The sequence below is a fragment of the Sphaeramia orbicularis genome, chromosome 11 (assembly GCF_902148855.1).
Source record: "Sphaeramia orbicularis chromosome 11, fSphaOr1.1, whole genome shotgun sequence".
Lineage (NCBI taxonomy): Eukaryota > Metazoa > Chordata > Actinopteri > Kurtiformes > Apogonidae > Sphaeramia > Sphaeramia orbicularis.
In genome coordinates this window covers 25358622-25378809 of record NC_043967.1, presented here as the reverse complement: position 1 = coordinate 25378809, position 20188 = coordinate 25358622, and the positions used below count along the sequence as shown (strand labels likewise).

The following is a 20188-nucleotide window of genomic DNA, read 5'->3' as shown; positions in this document are numbered from 1 at the left end:
TCTGTGGGGGAGTAGTTTGCACCACAAACCCCACACAGATGATATGTCACATTCAGAGACGCGCTATCAGCACTCTTCTCAACAGTTATATCTAGTTAATTTTGTGGTAGAAAAATTGTCAACATTTCAATTTATCACTGTTGTCAATTAACTTATGCATAAGTTGCAGCTGGAAACATTATAGAGGATTTTAAGGCTAATTCAGAAAACAGATTGCAAAGAAAATGAAAAATCCATGTGAAAAAAGTTATAAGGCAAATGAAACACCAGCTAAGCTTGTTACCTCTGCCAGGAGCTATTGTGATCTCTTTACTTTGTGTGTTTGCGTGCATGTGTGTGTGTTTGTGTGTTTGTTTGTAAGCAAGATAACTGTAAAAGTTATGGACGGATTTTCATAACATTTTCAGGAAATGTTGATACTGGCACAAGGAAGAAAAAATGGTTAAATTTTAGTGGCGATGGGGGGCAGTGGTGGGGGTGGGGTGTCTGTCTTGGCGGAGGTCTGTGCTCTCTGAGTGCTTTTCTTGTTTGGACTGAGATACAGCAGCAAGAAAAAAATGTGTGAATCCTCTGTTTTCTGCATGAATATGTCATAAATATGATCTAATCTCATTCTGTCACAAGTTTATTCTGTTGCTTCCATAAGATTCTTCTTAATGAGTCTTTAGGCAACTTTAGCACTGGGGCAATTCTTCTCAGTAGTGGACACCCATCCAAGTTGAGTCCAAGCATACAATGCAAAATGCTCAGTGAAGTAAAAACAAACAAACAAACAAATGAATGAGTAAATAGGACCAATGCCCCTGTATCTCACAGTCATGTTCTATCAAGAATCAATACCAAGTTGAATTTGTGAGGCTGTCCGGTTCTGCCGCTATGTTAGAGTCCTGTGTTCTTGATACAGGAGAGCTACTGCACACTTGCTACTTTATCATTCTTATTGCTATTTTTGTCACTTTTCGCCACTTTAAGAAATATATTTTTTTTAATCTTTTAAATGTTTTATATTGTATTTGATGCATATTGTCTTGTGCTGCTGTACACACTTCAATTTCCTCCTTGGGGGATCAATATAGTATATCTTATCTTATCTTATCTTATCTTATCTTATCTTATTTTATCTTATCTTATCTTATCTTATCTTATCTTATCTTATCTTACCTTAATCTCCTAATAGAAGTGGGTGATACTTTAAGTGGAGGGTAACTCAACAAATTAAATGAAAGTCCATATATGGCCTCCTATCAGTGCTCAATAATAAATATATTGATCTATTAAACCATTTCCAAGATATAAGCCATCAAATTATGGCCCATTATAAGTAAAGGCAAATGTTTAATATTTCAAAAAATTCGTAAAAAATCCAAAAATCACAATCTGTCAAACTGTGAACAAACATTGTAGACACTGGCCCCTGAGGAAGCTACATAAAAAATTTGAAATGAATGTGACCCGTAGTTTTGTAGGAGAAGATGTTTGGAGAAATCGCTAATGATGATGAAGACGACGACCAAGACGACAATGACGACAAAGACGATGACAAAGACAACGAAGGTGAAGACAACAAAGAAAATGACGACGAAGATGATGATGGACGCAACCCCTTCACAATAGCTCATGGCCTATTGGATAGTGAGCTAAAAAAACAACAACCCTACAAAAACAGCTAAAGGCTTGATGGAATCACTGGAACAGATGAACATCTCCATTCATGAGACGACAATATGTGAAAGACTATGTCCATGGCAGGACACCAAGGAGGAAGATGCTGCTTTGCAAAAAAAAAAAAAAAAACCTTACTGCATGACTAAAGTATGCAAAAGAACATCTTTAACGTCCTCAACACTATAGGGAAACTTTTTTGCGGCCGGATGAAACTGAGGTTGCATTGTTTGGGAAGAACACACAGTACTAGATATGGTATATAAAATGAACGTCATGCCAACATGAGAAAATCATCCCCACAGTGAAGTACAGTGGATGGACCATCGTGATTCAGGGCTGTTCTTCTGCCTCAGGTTAAGAACATTGTGTTTGTCTGTACTTGTGACGTAGATGGAGGTCAGATCACATTTCATGACCAGTTCATGCAGAAAAATATAGAATTTCAAAGGGTTCACATAGTTTTTTCTTGCCACTGTATGACATGCTGGAGATTTTTTGTTCTGTTTTTATAGGAGAAATGTCATGAGTAGTTTTGTGTGCAGAGTGAATTAAATAATTAAACATGCTGAGTCACTGTGAATTTTTACAAGTTAAACTGTAGAACTTCACACTTCACAGAAAGTAAAAGTCAGTAAAGTAGGCATTAAAGTCCAAAAAAAAAAAGCATGACAAGAATGACAATACTTTATTTTTTTTCCCCATTTGATTTTATAATTCCATTTATTTGCTCATTTTATTGATGTAGTTTTTAAAATGTCTGTCTGTTTTATTATTATTCATATTATTAGGCCAACATTGCATTTTATTTGGGTTTTTTTTTAAATAACAGCAATTTTATAGGGTTTTTTTTGGGTCATTCGAGTAATTATTTGGCACAATAACTTTTTATTTATTATGAACCTAAAACAAAAATTTCTACCATTCTAACCATTAATATCTAAAGTATTGGAAATGTTGCTATGCAGGTACTGCAGTCGTGGAAAAAATTATTAGACCATCAAAAGTCATCAGAAACAATGGTTATGCAATCAAGTACTAACTCCTGCATGAACAGACAAAAAAGAAAACATGGAATGCCTAACAGCACTGTTTTTGTCAGTACAATGCCATAGTTATTGATGTAAGAACTGAAGTGATTTTGGTTATTATCAAGAAAACATGGAAAATGGATAGATATCAGCTCTGAAATTAAACTCTTATGAGCTATTTCTGTTGTTATCATTATATTTGTCCAAACAAATGTACCTTTAGTTGTACCAGACATTAAAATGAACAAGAAATTGAAGAAAACAAGTGGTGGTCTAATAATTTTTTCTGCAACTGTATTTATGAAAGTATTAAAGTACTAGAATATTTTACCCAAATTTCCCAAACCTTAGTTCAAAGAGTGTCAAAACAAATCAAGAGAAGTGTCTCCTCCTCACAGACCACGTCTTTAATGTCTTTTAACATGAAAACAGAAACTCTACGCATTAAAAGCTGTTTCTAATTGTTAAAACTCATCTGTGCTGTTTCTGTGTAAATATTAAAACATAACTTTTGTATTTCTTCAGTTAACAAAGGGGGGTTTTTTTTAGAGTTGGAGCTGAGAGTGAACTATCTTTACCATTGAGGATCCTTTTTGATTTAAGAAAAGTGGAACAGGATTTTTTCCCCACTGGGTTGAATTTCAGCAGCTTGATATAAAAGCAGACAACTGTCACTCTTCATCTTCACTCTACGTTTTATCCTGCATTCATTACTCCTTACTCCAGGAGATCCATCCATTCAGCAGCCATGGCCCAGGACATGACTCTGCTGTGGTTCTCTGGCTCTCCTCCCTGTTGGAGGCTCATGATAGCTGTGGAGGAGAAGAACCTGCAGGGATAGAACTGCAAGCATCTCTCCTTTGACAATAAAAGGTCAAGTCCCAAGAAGTGTTAGATATTAAACCCAGGTAGGAGGTGGACTCTAAAACACATCACCTTTTCATGGATTTATGGATATATTTCTAAAATATTTTATTCTGAATATATTACTGCTTCAACTTTAGTCTCTAAAGTTTGTATTCCTTCAGCTTTAGTCTCTAAAGTTTGTATTCCTTCACCTTTAGTCTCTAAAGTTTGTATTCCTTTGTCCTTAATGAGTCTCAGGGCGCCCGTATGTACCCGGAGGTAAGACGAGGTGAAGGTGCTGACAGTGGGTGGAACAGTTCTGCTACGCAACAATGCCTTAAAGACAAACAGTAACCCTACACTTTAGGGTGTGAGAAACCAGAGCTCACTGCCACTCTTCACAACAGCTGCTCTTTTTATGTGTCAAATATCAGGACCAGTTCAAGTCCCAGTAAAACAAGCTGACCCCACACTGCTCCACAGAAAAGGTATGATGTGCCAGCACACGCTGGAAGGTCATACACTCATGTTTAACCCATAAAGACCCAAACATCCTCCAGCGACTGATCTAAACTGTTTAATAACTGTTGATCCACTAATCCTATCAATCCATGTAAATAACTGATATAAAATACAGTTTGTCATCTTTTCATTTGTTTGTCATCGTTCAGAAGCTCTGTAGTGAACATGGAAACACCGTCATCTTCTACAACACTGATTCACCAGTAAAACCCATGGAGTTGGATCAGTGACAGTGGATGGAGACACTTGTTTTTATGTTCAGTTAATGATATATTTGCTTAAAAAAATCACTGTTTTCTTCAGTTTTCTGTTTCTGAAATAATTACCCTCAACTTTAATCTGAGCTTTAATGAACAAAGTAAATTAAATGTAAGAAAAAGCCAGATTTTTACTGAAAAAATGCAAAATGCAAGAAGTGAAATCCCAATAAATGGTGATAAATCATAAAAAAAAGTTAAATATAGAGAAAACATAATTTGGGAACTGCCACAAAAGTAGCACTGGGTCTTTATGGGTGAAAATTGCTATTTTAATATTGACGTGGCCTCATGCACAAAAAGCTAAAAAACAAAAGTCACTTCTCACCAGCTTTAATGAAAAATAGACTTCATGTTTTAATAGCACTCCTAGAGCACAAATCTTTGCCAAGGCTCCACGTTTTCCTACAGCAGCCCCGCCTACACTGACCACAGAGCTAGAGAGATGGCAGATAAGGATTCCCAAACATTTCCTGTTATGTTCAGTTCCCTCATGCAAACTTAACTCTGATTCTGAGCACTTGCTAATGTTGATCCTAATGCAAATATAAGCAAACTTGCACAATTTTGTTTTGCTTCCTGAAAGACAATAGTTGACAGCAGTTAAAATATGAAATATGTGCGCAAAATCTTCAGTTACAGTGATTTTCATATAGTGTTGCGTGATTTTGACCTTTAACCTTTCAAGAACTCAGTCAGATCTTGACATTACACAGTCAGATCCATAGGTATTTAGACAGAGATGGAAATTGTGTAAATTTGCCACAGCGGATCTGAAATAAAACAGTCAAGATGTGATTGAAATGTGGAAGGGTTTGACAAAAATATTGCATTGACTCTTTAGGAATTACAACCATTTTAAACAAAGCTCCTCTGTTTTCAGAGGCTCAGAAGCATTCAGACTCTGGCTAATAAGCAGCGTCATGTCCAGATGAGTCCCTGGTTATTCTATGACAGATGAAGCAGATTAAAGGTCTGGAGTTGATTCTAAATGTTGAATTTACATTTGGTTGCTGTTCACTGGAATTCTCAATATGAGGTATAAAGAGGACTCAATGTAAGTGAAGGAGTCTGTGATTCAGCTCAAAAAACTAAATAAATCTAACAGAGAAAGAGCAAACACTTAAGGAGTGGCAAAATCAACAATTTGGTCCATTAGTAAAATGAAACAGACACTCAGACAAAGAACAGTGAAAACTTAACCTCCTTGGAGACGTTAATAAACAATGTGTCTGATCTCATCTTACATTTGAGACACTTATTTTTGAGTTGGAAGTCATACTCAGGCTTCTAAAACCTTTTTCATCGAGGCTTAACTGCTGTTGTTCCATCTGGGACATGGAGCTACAAAGCTCTTGGCAACACCATATGACTTCGTACACAGAAGCCTTAAACCTCAGAGGCTTTAGTCCATCTCAGAGGAAAATGACTCTTAACCTCACCTGAACAGAAACGTGAGTGTTAAAAACAGAAAGTGTGTTTTGTCAAACTACGTACTTTAACCCTTTCATGCATGAATTCTGAGAACCATAATTAAGATTTTGAGTGTTTCAAGAGTGTTTTTATTCCTGTTTAGCATGAAAAAAAAATGCGATTGAATTTCTTTATGACCCTATTTTTCATGGAGTTAAAAAATTATCCACTCAGTTGGACATCATGCGTTTAATTTTAGAAGCAAAGAAACATACATTCACTGATATACTGTGTGAGAACTATGAAATAAAAACATTTCTAATGCTGCTAATCTGATGTTTTCTCACATTTTAACATACACTAATACTAGTTATTATCACTTCATGGAGATGATATGCAAAAAAAAAAAACAACTTTTTGTTTAAAATTAGGAATTAGGATTTTTTTTTTTATGTTCAAACATGTTAGTGCAGATCAAGTTAATCTAGAATCGCAAAGCTACAGTATTGGTATGAACTGCAGTGTATGGGATGATGCATAAGTGTCCTCTGTGTTGGCTGATATGGAATTAAAACAACAAAATCCATGATTATACAAGAGAACACCTTTGAACAGCTGTCCACTGTAGCGACAATGTATGAAAGGGTTAAATATATGTGAATTCCATGAAGAATCACATCTCAAGTCCTCTACTACATGTATTTGTTTGCAAATCTATAAACCTTAATGTGAATACAATATATTTCTAGGTTTCTTCAAGTGTTTGTAGTTAAATATCCTGACTGACCCCACCAGTGACAAAAGGAAAGGAGATGAAAGTATGGAGTCAAAACACCAGGTGGATGTGTTTGTTCTACACTGATGGAATCCCATCACAAATGAAAACCTGTTGACATTTTTCAGATGATGTTATCAACTACAACCTGGAGGTCCCTGAAGGAGAGGGACATGATTCTGCTGTGGAGAACAACAAAGAGGAGGAGATCGAGCTTTGGGAGGGATACCTGCAGATGGTAAAGACAGAATCAAATCCAACATCCTCAGGAAGGTCTGAATATGATCGAGTTGTAGGGTTTAAACTGAAGTGATACATCTATAAGTTTCGATCATTAAGTCCTGTGTATGTGCTATTAGATGTAAAAAAAAAATGATGGAGCCAGCAAGGATTACTGTGGCCCCTCCCTCTTTCATAAAAGTGGGCGGGGCTATAGACTTAACAGATAGCGTATACTGTGCACATAGACTGTATATATATGTGTGTGTGTATATATATATATATATATATATATATATATATATATATATATATATATATATATATATGTATATGTATATATACTGGGTCCATGACGTCACCCATTGGTGTCTGATATTACAGCTGGTAGTTTATGATTTGGCCCTTGACAATTTGGATATTTGGAGCCAGAAGTGAACATATTTGGACAAAAGGGGCGGGCCTATGGGATCCTGAGGAGACAGAGGTTCGCTAATGCTAGTGCGAGCTGACTGACTTGGTAAAATGGTCAAACTGTATCAATACTGCATGGCAAAAATTTAGTCTTGTTGGTATCAAGGTTCCAATAGTTCTGTATTTTTCATTATAGTTTAGTTTTATTTAGTTTTGACTTCTTTTCTCTGATTCAGTCAGTTTTAATTAGTTTTTAGAGCAGGTTTGCTAGTTTTTATTAGTTTTCATTTTTTTCTAAATGCTTAGTTTTAGTATTAATTTTAGTTTTGTCGTATCTTTTCTCTTCTTCACCTTCGTATTCAAATAAATCCCAGAAAGGACTCTGCTGCTTTCTCCCAACTTTAGTCTCCATGTTTCCAGATAGAGTGGGGACCAGAAGACGACAGGAAACCACAAGTGACCACAAGTGACGGACCCTTAAATATAAAACGGTGCCGCTAGCTAAAATTGCTAGAGTGAAATAAATTGTTTTCGTATCAATCCGACACTGACAAAGACGAAAACAAAGGGAATTTTATCCAGAATTTTTATACATTTTAGTTAGTTTTGTAAACACACAATACAGTTTCAGTTAGTCATCATTTTTTCTTTTAATTATAGTTTTTATTTATTTCGTTAACGAAAATGTTATTTCAATTCTAGTTTTCGTCATTTCATTAGTTTTCGTTAACGATAATAACCTTGGTTAGTATATTGGCCAACTTGGTGGTGCAGTACTACGGCTTCCTCCTACCATCCTAAAACATGGCAAGGCAAGTTTATTTATGCAGAACAGCTCATATACATGGCAATTCAAAGTGCTGTACAAAAATAAAAGGCAAGTTCTATCAACAAGAATCATGTTAAGAATAGAAAATATAGAATTTTAAAAATAAAATAAAATATATATAAAAAAAAGAGAAGACTGCAGATAAAACCATTTTAGTTCAGTCATTTACAAAGCTAAAAAGAATATTTTCAGCTTGGATTGGGGCTTGTCTAATATTGCCACAGAGGCAATTCCAGATTTTAGCCGCATAAAACTGAAATGCTGCCTCTCCCTGTTTAGTCCTTACCCAGAGGGCCTTTCCCTGAGATGGTTCATATGGAACCGAAGCCCTAAGAAATAAAAATGAGGAAACCGTTACCCTAACTTGACAGCATAGTACAACTCCCTGAGGGAGCAACCCAGCATTGAAACCACCTGACCTGCCATCTGGAAGGAGAACCCACAGCAGCAGGATGTTCTGAAAGATATCTAAGATCCAAACACTCAGCTGACACACTTGTCCTTCTTCCTTTGTGGTTTTCAGTCACTCCTATTGTATGACTGTAGCTTAGATTAAAAATGCATACGTTCCTGTTGTGTTAGTTTCCTTTTGTTTCATCATCTATCTGCAACTCAAGCTGCAGGTGACTCTGTTTGTACCTGAAAGCAAAAGTCATAAAAATATCTCAGAGCAGTTTAATTTTGTTTTTTTGTTTTTTTAAAAACATTTGGCCATAGTTTTCCATTATTTTGACTGAAACTATAATGTTAGTTGATATTTAGACACAGGTTTCCTCACTATTATTTCAGATGCTAAATCATTATTTCTGACTTAAAGGGTCTTAAAGGCCTGTTTATTTATTTATTCCTTCATCCATTTTTTACAATTAGACATTTTGTGTGACATGAGACCATTAGATGTTTTCTGGACACTAGATGGAGATGAGAACTTCCATTAGTGCTTCAAAGCCACATTAACTGTAAAGCTGAGAGAGCTAAATCATTTTATCTTGTGCACACACATATTTAGTACGATTACATGAGTCTATTTAGTTCAAATAGTGAACTCTTAAAGACATTTTTTTTTTTTTTGACAAATTAGCTTTTTTTTTTTTTATTTAACCTTTCCTAAGTAATTTAACATTTGTTATAATATTATCCTCTGCATTTTGTATTTTTCAGTGACAGTTGAGTGTTTTCCTATATTTAATTTACTGATCATGTAGAAGTTCATAAAAGCTCAGAGTAAGTCCAAAGATTATTATATAAAAACAGAGAAAACTGAAAAAAAAGTTTTTCAGCAAAATATATCATTTCATAAAAACATCTACAATCACTGTTATTTGTATGGGTTTTATTGGTGAATAAATGTTAATGTAGCTCTGGAGTGAACATGGAAATGGAGCCTCTGAACATCCAAAAAAGACTGAAAAGCTGACAAATGGCATTTTACTCAATTTACTTAAAGGTTTTGATAGGATTAGTGGATCAAAAGTCATTGAACATTTTAGATCAGTAGATGCTTTCTGTCACCAGACACTGTTTTAGTCTTACTGGGTTAACATATTGTGATAAATACAGACTACTGCGTTCTACATGGGTACAACAGTGGCAGATGTTGTATGTGGTGCTCACTCTGTTGTCAAGTAATAAATACTTGTGTTAGACTGTGTGCCAATTTTTGGCAGGACTCAGCTGGCACATTCATTCATTTCAACATTTGATCTCTGCATAGTTACAGGCAGAGGAAGTGAGTACATTGTCACATTGTGTGTTATTGTTTACACAGTAGCTTTATGTTACCCGTATATTCAGTATTAACCTCTGAACACTACTGCATATAGATTTGTGAATAAAAGGTTTGTGTAATTTGGTCTTTTTCCTGCATAAATATGACCTGGAAACATTTTCATGAAAATAGTGTATGTAACTAGATACTGAGAAACCAGTTAAACCAGCATGAGTATGACAATTGTTCATTTATTTAAAAAGAAAAAAATATTTCTATATGTAGGTATGTAATTATGATATGTTTTGTTACATTATGTTACATTATGTTACATTACGTTACGTTACGTAATGTTGTGTTTGTTTGTTTTTTAATATATCAAATTGAGCTATGAAAAGGTATGTATCAAGGTGTTGTTTTTTATCCAGCCTCAATATGCTTTGTATACATATTTTTAAGTTCTACAAACACACATTGTAACATGACATTTTAGGACATTTAAGTCAAATAAATCAAGATGGTGTGGCCCAAAAAGACTGAATAATAATAATAATAATAATAATAATAATAATAATAATAATAATAATAATAATAATGATTATCATTATTATTATTATTATTATTATTATTATTATTATTGTTGTTGTTGTTGTTGTTGTTGTTGTTGTTATTACCTCCGCCAAGGAGGTCATGTTTTTGCCAGCATTGGTCTGTCTGTCTGTCTGTCTTTCTGTCCATGTGCAAGATAACTCAAAAAGTTAGGGATGGATTTGGATGAAAATTTCAGGAAATGTTGATACTGGCACAAGAAACAAAGGATTAAATATTGGTGGTGATCGCGGGGGGCACTGATCTGCCTTGGTGGGGGTCTGCACTCTCTGAGTGCTTTTCTAGTTATTAGTAGTAGTAATAGTAGTAGTAGTAGCAGTAGTAGTAGTATCATTATTATTATAATGAACTCTCAATAACCTCTGTAGTCATGCAGGGTTTTAATCTCTGCTGAACATGTAGGCGGTGATTTGGCAGGCGAGAACATCGATATAAAAGAGAGAACTGTGCCCTTTGTGAGATGTTACCATGGCGCCCAGAGGAGGGGTAGGTCATAATAGATTTCAATGTGATGTGCAGTAGCTGTTGTATATGTATTTGTACATCAGTCTGCATTTCAGGTCTGACATGGCTGTTAATAATCATCCCATTAACATTTAGACACCTTCAACTATTTATTTGGTGTTTTCCCCTGTTTTTTTTCCGCTGTATTTAACCGTTCCTAAGTGATTTATTGCCATTTATTACATTATCTTATCAAGATAAGCACTCCCAACACTGCTTTATAACCACATCAAATGTAAAGCAAACAGGACTGAATAATTTTATCTTGTGTACACACATATTTAGTATTATTAGTTGAGTGTATTTGGTTAAAATAGTTAACCCTTAAAGACCTACAACTATTTTTGTAGTGACAAACCACCATTTATTATAATATTATTCTCTGCATTTTGCATTTTTCAGTGAAAATCAGATATTTTCCTATATTTAATTACTGACAATGTAAATGTTCATGAAAGGTCAGAGTAAAATCAATGATTATGAGAAAACAGAGGAAAAAGTGTCTTTTTCACCTAAATTAACCGAAAATGAAAACAAGCACCTACAATCACTTGCTAATCAATGCTGCCAAAGATGATAGTGTTTCCATGATCACAACAGATCCACTGAATGTCCAAAAAAGACTGAAGAGCTGAAAAATTAAATTATCTAAATTATTTACATGTATTGGTAGGATTAGTGGGTCAAAAGTTATTAAACATTTTAGATCAGTGGATGCTTTTGGTGACTGATGACTGTTTAGGTCTGAATAAAAGTCAGTGAAGAATCTAATAGCTGTGAAGAGTGTTTATATGAGTGTAAAGGGAATATATTGTATGTAAAATCAATTCTGCATATGACTTTACACCTGAGGTCAACAATAGAGATAAACCAGTTTACCAACTCTGTTCATGATGACTTCACACAATGTCACAGCTAGTGGAGCACTGAACAAAAAAAGATCTTTATCAGTTCCAAAGAAGATGAACTGGAAAGATATGTCACAGTCAGAAACCTGTTGGTGTGCTCTGACGTGACCTCTCATCTCAAAACTTGTCCATTTTAAAATCTTTTTAGCAGAAAAATAAATAAATACACTGTGTTGTATTCACTCAGTATTAATAACTAAATGTAAAAACCTGCACATTTCACAGCTGGAGATGTATTTACTGCAAGCTGTACAGGATTTAAAAACGATTAAGAAAATCAGTCTGGGGGAAAATGCAAATTGTGTGTGAGCATAATGATAAGTGGGTGCACAAATGATTTATTGTTTTCGTCAAACTAAACACACATTGTGCACAGTGCGCTGTACTTCGTGCAGCAGAGGTTTTCTGTTGTGTTCACACAGTAGTGACAGGACTGGGTATGTTTGCGTGCAGAGGGAATGAAAAGTGCTGAGTCACTATGAGTTCTCAAAAGCAATCATGAATGCAGACATCAGAAGAAAGAAATAAGAATTTTAAAAAATAATGGTTGTCAAAAGAAAAAGAAAAATCAACAAAACATGACAAGAATTATTTTTCTTTATTTTACTTTTATTTATTTTTATATGTTCTTTATTGTTATGCATACCTTATTAAGTAATTGCAGTATTTCAAAGCTTTGATTTGGTTTTTTTATTTATTTTGATTCATTTTGCCATGTCCTTTTTTTTTTTTTTTTTTTTTTTTTTTTTTAAATAAGTAGTCATTGGAGTAATTTGGGTGATTATTTTAAATAACATCAACACTTTAAGTGTAATATTATATATCCATTTCTGTAATTTTGATATACTCACTAAATTACATTAAAAAAAAAAAAAAAAAAAAGGAGTTATAGCTTTTTTTTTTTTTTTTTTTTTTTTGAGATTTCGACATACCTGAGCTCAAAGACTATCGAATCATAGCAAGAGAAAAATCTCCACTTCTTGACAAATGTTTCTCTATTTCCTGAAAACTAAACGTGTGATTCCATAAACTCCACACTAAGGGAACTTAAAAAGTTAAAAAGAAACTGCTTTGTATAGCTCATGTCTAAGTATAGGGATTTTTTTTTTTTTTTTTTTTTTTTTTTTTGACTTTCGTAGTTTTCCGATTGTTGCCAGAGACCAGTTTGGGAAGTGAACTATCTTGGCCGTCTTGGGCTGAGAACTCTCTTGAAAAAACAAAAATGGGATGGGTCTTCCTTCCTCCAATCCCTGTGCAAAGTTCTACAGCCTGTTATAAAAACCACACAGCTGTCACACCTCAGCTTCACTTCACCCTTGTCTGTGTCGTCCTTCTTCTTCTTCTTCTTCTTTTCAGGCTTCTTTGGATCAGTCCGTTCTGCAGCCATGGCCAAAGACATGACTCTGCTGTGGGGGCCCGGCTCCCCTCCCTGCTGGAGGATCATGGTGGCTCTGGAGGAGAAGGGCCTGCAGGGATACAACAGCAAAATGCTCTCCTTCGAAAAGGGAGAGCACAAGTCTGCTGAGGTCATGAAAGTGAACCCCAGGGGTCAAGTGAGTACATTTTGTGCACTAATGGAAACTGGGTGTTCTTACAGCAGCATGCATATTTTAGTTCATAAACTTCAGCAGCATGCGTATTTTAGTTCATAAACTTCAGCAGCATGCGTATTTTTGTTAAACTTCAGCAGCATGCATATTTTAGTTCATAAACTTCAGCAGCATGCGTATTTTAGTTCATAAACTTCAGCAGCATGCATATTTTAGTTCATAAACTTCAGCAGCATGCATATTTTAGTTCATAAACTTCAGCAGCATGCATATTTTAGTTAATAAACTTCAGCAGCATGCATATTTTAGTTAATAAACTTCAGCAGCATGCATGTTTTAGTTAATAAACTTCAGCAGCATGCATGTTTTAGTTAATAAACTTCAGCAGCATGCATGTTTTAGTTAATAAACTTCAGCAGCATGCATATTTTAGTTAAACTTCAGCAGCATGCATATTTTAGTTCATAAACTTAAACTTCAACTAATGATTTTTTTCCTTGTTTTTTCCTGCAGCTTCCTTCCTTCACAGTTGGAGGCACTCCCCTGAATGAGTCCATAGGCGCGTGCTTTTACCTGGAGGTGAGACTCAGTGTTAAAGTTAGTTTGAGTTAAAATTTAACCCTTTCATGCACAGTGGTCACTACAGTGGACCGCTGTTAAAAGGTGTTCTCTTACATATTTTGTTGTTTTAGTTCCATATCAACCAACACATTGGACACTTATGCATCATCCCATACACTGTAATTCATACCATTACTGTAAACTTGCTCTTCTAGATAAACCTGATCTGCAGTTACATGTTTGAGTGTAAAAAATTGGTAATTTTTATTAGATTGTAAAGGTTTTTTTTTTGTTTTTTTTTTTGCATATTATCTCCATGCAGGTATGTTAAAATGTGAGAAAACATCAGATTAGCAGCATTAAACAAGTTTTTATTTCCTAGTTTTGACGCAGTGTATCAGTAAATGCATGTTTCTTTGCTTCTGAAATTAAACTCATGGTGTCCAGCTGAGTGGACATTTTTGGAACTCCATGAAAATTAGGTTCATAAAAATTTTTCAATTTTTTTCATGCCTAAAGAGGAATAGAAACACTCAGGAAAAAAAACCCTCTTGATTAAGGTTCTCATTATTCATGCATGAAAAGGTTAATGCAGTCATGTGTTGTCAAGGAGCTGATATGAGGGAGGGTTCCTTATGCTGTGTAACAATGCTTCAAAGGCAAACTGTAACCCTACCCTTATGGGTGTAAGAAACCAGATCTTCATAATAGCTGCTCTTTTTGTGTGTTTAATAACAGGACGTGTACAAGTCCCAGGGAAACAAGCTGATCCCAGACTGCCCCAAAGAAAAGGCCGTGATGTACCAGCGCATATTTGAGGCCATGCCACTTATGGACAAAATGGGTATGTTCACACACAGAGACACAAAAAGAAAAAAAAAAAAAAAAAAAAAACAACCCCTGACCAGTCCTTACTAAAAGACATACACTTCATGTACATTTAATATTCATCCTTTCAGTTCAAATATTTGTGTCGAGTATACTGTATCTACACTTATACTCTGGTATTTCAATACTTGTAGAATACACTGGCCGACTCTAGTTTATAGAAGTATACTTTTTCGGGTACATACTTGCCATACTTAAGTGAACTTTATGTTTTTTTGTTTATTATATTGTGGAAAGTCCCAATTAATTAACTGTATCAATAACAGTAAAAAAAAAAGCAGCTTTAGCCAACGTGGCTCCAGCTGTAGTCCCTGGACTGATGACAATAGGCACCCTAAAAAAACAATATATTACAGCACATTAATTAAAAAGAGAGAGTTAAGACTGCTAAGAAACAAAATAAATCAAAAAAGAGAACAGTGAAACATCAGTACAATCATACAGAGACAGCACATATAATCCAAACATACAAAAGCAGCACATACACAATACATCAGCACATAATCACAGACAAGGATGCAAACAGACATCACATATGGACAGACCGCATCCACGATCATGATGCAAATAACACACACCCATATGATAGTGTGTGCAGGTGTAGTGGTTGGTGGACCATGTTTTTAATTTGGCTGTAAAAGTCAAGTATGTATGTGTATGTCAGCTTTATGTTTGGATTGTAAACTATACTACAAGTAAACATAGGCAAAGTTAACTGTTCATTTACTTATTGCTTTTTGTACCTCTTTAATTTATAAAAGTACCCTTTCAAATGGACTTTAAATAGTAATATAGTATAGTTTATGCTGTTATTTAAGTATTTTGGTGTAAAAGTAATACATTTTGAAATCATATTTGGACAGTGTAAATGTTGACACTGTAAAACGTGCATAGTGTATACTATTATTGCTACTACTAAAGGCATGGAACTATTTTTGTGGTGAGTTCCAAATGAAGTCCTCCCTACATCCAACCTTTCCTGAGTGATTTATCACTAATATTTTATCCTCTGCATTCAGTGAAAATCAGGTATTTTCCTATATTTAATTCACTGATTGTGTATATGTTCATTAAAGCTCAGAGTAAATTCAAAGGTTATTATATCAAAACAGAGGCAACAGAAGAAAAATGGAATTTTTCAACTAAATATATCATTAACTGACCATAAAACGAGCATCTACACAGGTTTTAGAATATGACAGTGTCTCTATGTTCACTATGGAACCTCTGAACATCCAAATGGGTCATATTCAAGCTGAGTAACTGCATTATATCTGAATTATTTACCTGTATTAATAGTTCAAAATGTATAAAACATTTTAGATCGGTAGATGCTTTTGGTCACCGGTGAATGTTTCGGTCTTTGAGGGTTAATGACTTCTAAATCTTATTCAAGATGCAGAACTTTTTTTCTTACATTATGAGTAGACTGTTGTCAATGCCGTTTTTTGCCTCTGAGATGTGCAGTGACATAGATCTAGGCAACATCATGCAAGACACTACAAGTGATAAACCTCTGAGACTTCATTTTCAGTCTCCTCAGAGGAAACTAAGCATTAACTCCCCACCCCTCGAGACCTGATTTGTGCAAAACAGATGTGGAGCAGTAATGACCTGTGTGTTCACCTAAGCTGTGGCACAATGCAGCAAGTCATGTTATAAGTAAATCCCACAAAGAATCACATGGTGAGGGAGTCATGAGATGGGGGGGGGGGGGGGGTTGTCTGGGTTACATATCTTAGTGGGAGGGTTGCACACAGAGGAACATTTCTTCCCATCTTTTAATCTGCATGTTTTTGTTCCCCCACCCCACCCTGAAGGGGAGGCAAGGGGTATTGTTTTAGGTTTAGTTGTTCAGTTTGTTTCTTTGTTAACACTAGCAGCAAAACTATTAGTTGAATTCATACCAAATTGTGTTTATAGATCGCCAGTGACCCAGAATACATGTGGTTACATTTTGGGAAAAGTAGATCAAAGTTCAAAATTTTTATGAATATTTAAAATCTATTTTCTTCTCCCATTTACTTATAATGGGCGACATTTCAAATATCTATAAAAACATAAATTTTGTTTCAATTTATTTCAAATTTGGCACATATATAGAGGCAATTAATAAGCTGATACCACACACATAGACATGATGACGTCAGCTGGATCGATGCCAAAATAAGCTACAATACGTATGTTTGCTGTGCTTGGCACCAGTTGTTTTGTAAGGCAGCTTGATCATGATAAAATACTCCCAAAAGGCTCCTTGAGATGTTTTTATTGCAAAACTCTTGTTGTATAATGTCCTGACTTACCCCACCAGTGGAACATAGAAGGGAAATGAAAGCAATTAGTCAAAGCACAATATGGAAGTGGTTGTTGTACAGAGCATGGATGGACTTGATAACTGTCATTCCTTAGGGAATTGCCCTCACAAATGCCTGTTGACGTTTTTCAGCGATTGTCGTCTACTACGACTATAAGGTCCCTGAAGGAGAGAGACATGACTCGGCTGTGAAGAGAAACAAAGAGACTTTGACCGCTGAGTTGAAACTTTGGGAGGAATACCTGCAGAAGGTAAATGGAGAAACAGAACACAGCTTTTCCTTCAGCTCTTTTCAGTTTTCACTAAACATTCTACTCATGTGTTCTACCTTGCAGACTCCAGGTGGTTTCCTGGCTGGAAAGACCTTTACATTGGCCGACGTGGTGCTTTTTCCAGTTATTGCTTATCTCTTCCGTATGGGGTAAGTGGATGACTTTTAGCTGCATGGCATGAAAATTTGATCAACTAATAAAAAAGCAAATATAATGAAAACTTAACATTCTTTTGATTCTGTAGATTATGTGAAAAGCGTTACCCAAAACTGGCAGCATACCACAGCGCTCTGAAGGACCGACCCAGCATCAAAACCACCTGGCCTCCCACCTGGAAGGAGAACCCACAGACACAAGATACACTGAAAGAGATGTGAGCTCAGCTGACACTTGATTGCCCCTGCTTATAATCATTCCTATTGCACTACTCTAGCTGGGTTGCATTTGAAAGCACATATATTATTGTTGTTTTGTGTCTCAGTTTTCTTATATCCTCCAATTAAAGCTGCACATTACTGTGTTTGTGCATTTTCTCCACTACATTTAGGCCCTTGTCATCTCATATTTTGGGTTAAACTTTGGAAACCACTTTTTTTATAAAGGTTGGTGCTACATCAGATCAGTTGGAGTGATCGGCTCTGATTCAGGGTTTTACTCTTGACACAAATACGAAAAAAATTGCATGGCAGCTAAATGTCCACACAGTGGAGAACTATACATTGCTTTTTAAATGTTTTGATAAACTGCTTTGCTGCTGATGTATACAATAAAAAAGTTTCAAAAGCATCAAAAATTGAGATTCTTCATGTCTTGTGTCTTAAGTGGTTCTCTGCAGGTCTCTGTCCACCTTAAAGGAATGATTTGTATGAGCATTAAGGTCACCAACCAAAAGCCTAAACATCAACAATCAATTACTGTAAGGATCGCCAGAGAATTCACACATTTTACAATCTGAAACCTTGACATTATGGTGTGTCCTACATGAAAAATACTTGTAATATTAACAAAAGACTTGTAATTATAGGGCCATGAACAAAAATATATGTAGATATGTCTGGACTCAGGCGCTGTAACATAACATTGTAGCAGCCATGTCAACTGTTTGAAGACATTTTGAGAATGCATTCATATAAAGTAGATCTCCATAATCTGCCACTTTTTTTTTATCAGTGTTAGAGTATGGAGATTTACTTTATATGGTTGCATTGTCAAAATGTCTTCAAATGATTGACACAGTTTATCATGATTCACTGAGGTTTAGTACTAATTCTAAAGCCATGACACATCACTGTGAGTTGTATTCCTGAGTCAGATGGCCTGCCCTGTCCACTATGTGGCTGGGACACTGGTACACCTTCATTTACAAGGCCATACTTGGACTATTTCCTTCCTATGTCTGTAGTTTAATAACAAGAAGAAGTGTTGATTCTTATTGTCCGTGATCAAAGGATCAATTGTTCCTCTCTGTGCCATATGCCCATACAGAGCTGGGTCAAAGGGCATTTGTCTACTCTGCTCCTTCCACATGGAATATGTTGCGAAAAGACTAGAAACTGACTGAAATGATGTCCTTGAATGCTTTTAAATCCAAACTCAAAGTGCTAGAGACTAATTCAAAAACTTGCACTTGGTTTTCATAGTTTGACTTGTCCTGTAAATTCTTGTATGCTGGAACCGTGTATTGTATTTCATGCTGCCTCTTGGTCAGGACTCCCTTGAAAAACAGGTTCTTATTTGCAATGGGATGTGTTTTTCCTGGTTAAATAAAAGTTAAATAAAAAAAAAACAAAAAAAAAACAGCAATAAGCAATGCAACTAAAACAACAGCTAGAAAAAATGTCCGAGGCTCTGATACGAAACAGGCATCCCCTTGATAAAAGATTATTTTTGTATCATAGTGCCTCAAAGGATTTTTCTGACTGTTATTTTTGTTGCTTTTACATATATATATATATATGTATATATATATATATATATATATATATATACACACACACACACACACATATATGTATATATATATATATATATATATATATATATATATATATGTGTGTGTGTGTGTGTGTGTGTGTGTATATATATATATATATATATATATATATATATACACACACACACATATATATGTATCAGTGATGTGCGGTGAGGCACTGATTTTTCTTGAGTCAGATTTACAATTGTAAGAACTGAAAAGAGCATCTAATTTCACTCCTCATCTAACAGCATGCAACTTCATATCCCATCAGCATTCCGCTTTCAATTACACTTACACCAACACAAACATATACACAGGAACATATTTGTCCTACAAAGAATGTTTCTTTTATAGAAATGGATGGCGCACTCTTCTTGTGTCTAAGCAATTCATATTTACTGTAAACAAATTAAAGTATAGAGATATGTGCAGCACATATTTAATTTTAACCTTCAGCAAAAATTTCTGTTATTTTTCAAACTTTAAGTTCTGGTGCTTTAATCAATTTTAATAAAGGTTGTGTTGTGATCTGATTTATTCATGTTTTACAAATTATTGTCAGAAGGAGGTGGTCAGGGGAGGAGGCAGTGCCTCACCTGCCTCCCCTGACCACACGTCACTGATATATATATATATATATATATATATATATATATATATATATATATATATATATATATATATATATATATATATATATATATATATATATATATATATATATATATATATATATACACACACACACACACATATATATACATATATACATACATACATATATATATATGTATGTATATATATATATATATATATATATATATATATATATATATATAGAGAGAGAGAGAGAGAGAGAGAGAGAGAGAGAGAGAGAGAGATATTCTTATACTTCCTAATGAATGTCTTATCAATGGACTAGAAAGTG

General features: G+C 34.9%; 1 protein-coding gene across 1 annotated transcript; it reads left to right on the top strand.

The window, feature by feature from the left end:
* Nucleotides 1–12989: 12989 nt before the first annotated feature.
* LOC115428767 (glutathione S-transferase A-like) lies at nt 12990–18075 on the top strand. The gene is made up of 6 exons (XM_030147982.1): nt 12990–13250; nt 13761–13826; nt 14547–14652; nt 17143–17261; nt 17346–17431; nt 17527–18075. The coding sequence occupies exons 1-6, from the start codon at nt 13083–13085 to the stop codon at nt 17657–17659; spliced, it is 678 nt and encodes a 225-aa protein (XP_030003842.1). The 5' UTR covers nt 12990–13082; the 3' UTR covers nt 17660–18075.
* The last annotated feature ends 2113 nt before the right edge of the window (nt 18076–20188 follow it).

What these genes read in the sequence shown, in the direction of transcription:
- LOC115428767 (XM_030147982.1), top strand. Translation starts at nt 13,083, where the DNA reads ATGGCCAAAGACATGACTCTGCTGTGGGGGCCCGGCTCCCCTCCCTGC. An exon ending in AAGTGAACCCCAGGGGTCAA is followed by an intron (nt 13,251 to 13,760) that starts GTGAGTACATTT and finishes TTTTTCCTGCAG; the next exon opens with CTTCCTTCCTTCACAGTTGG. An exon ending in GCTTATCTCTTCCGTATGGG is followed by an intron (nt 17,432 to 17,526) that starts GTAAGTGGATGA and finishes TTGATTCTGTAG; the next exon opens with ATTATGTGAAAAGCGTTACC.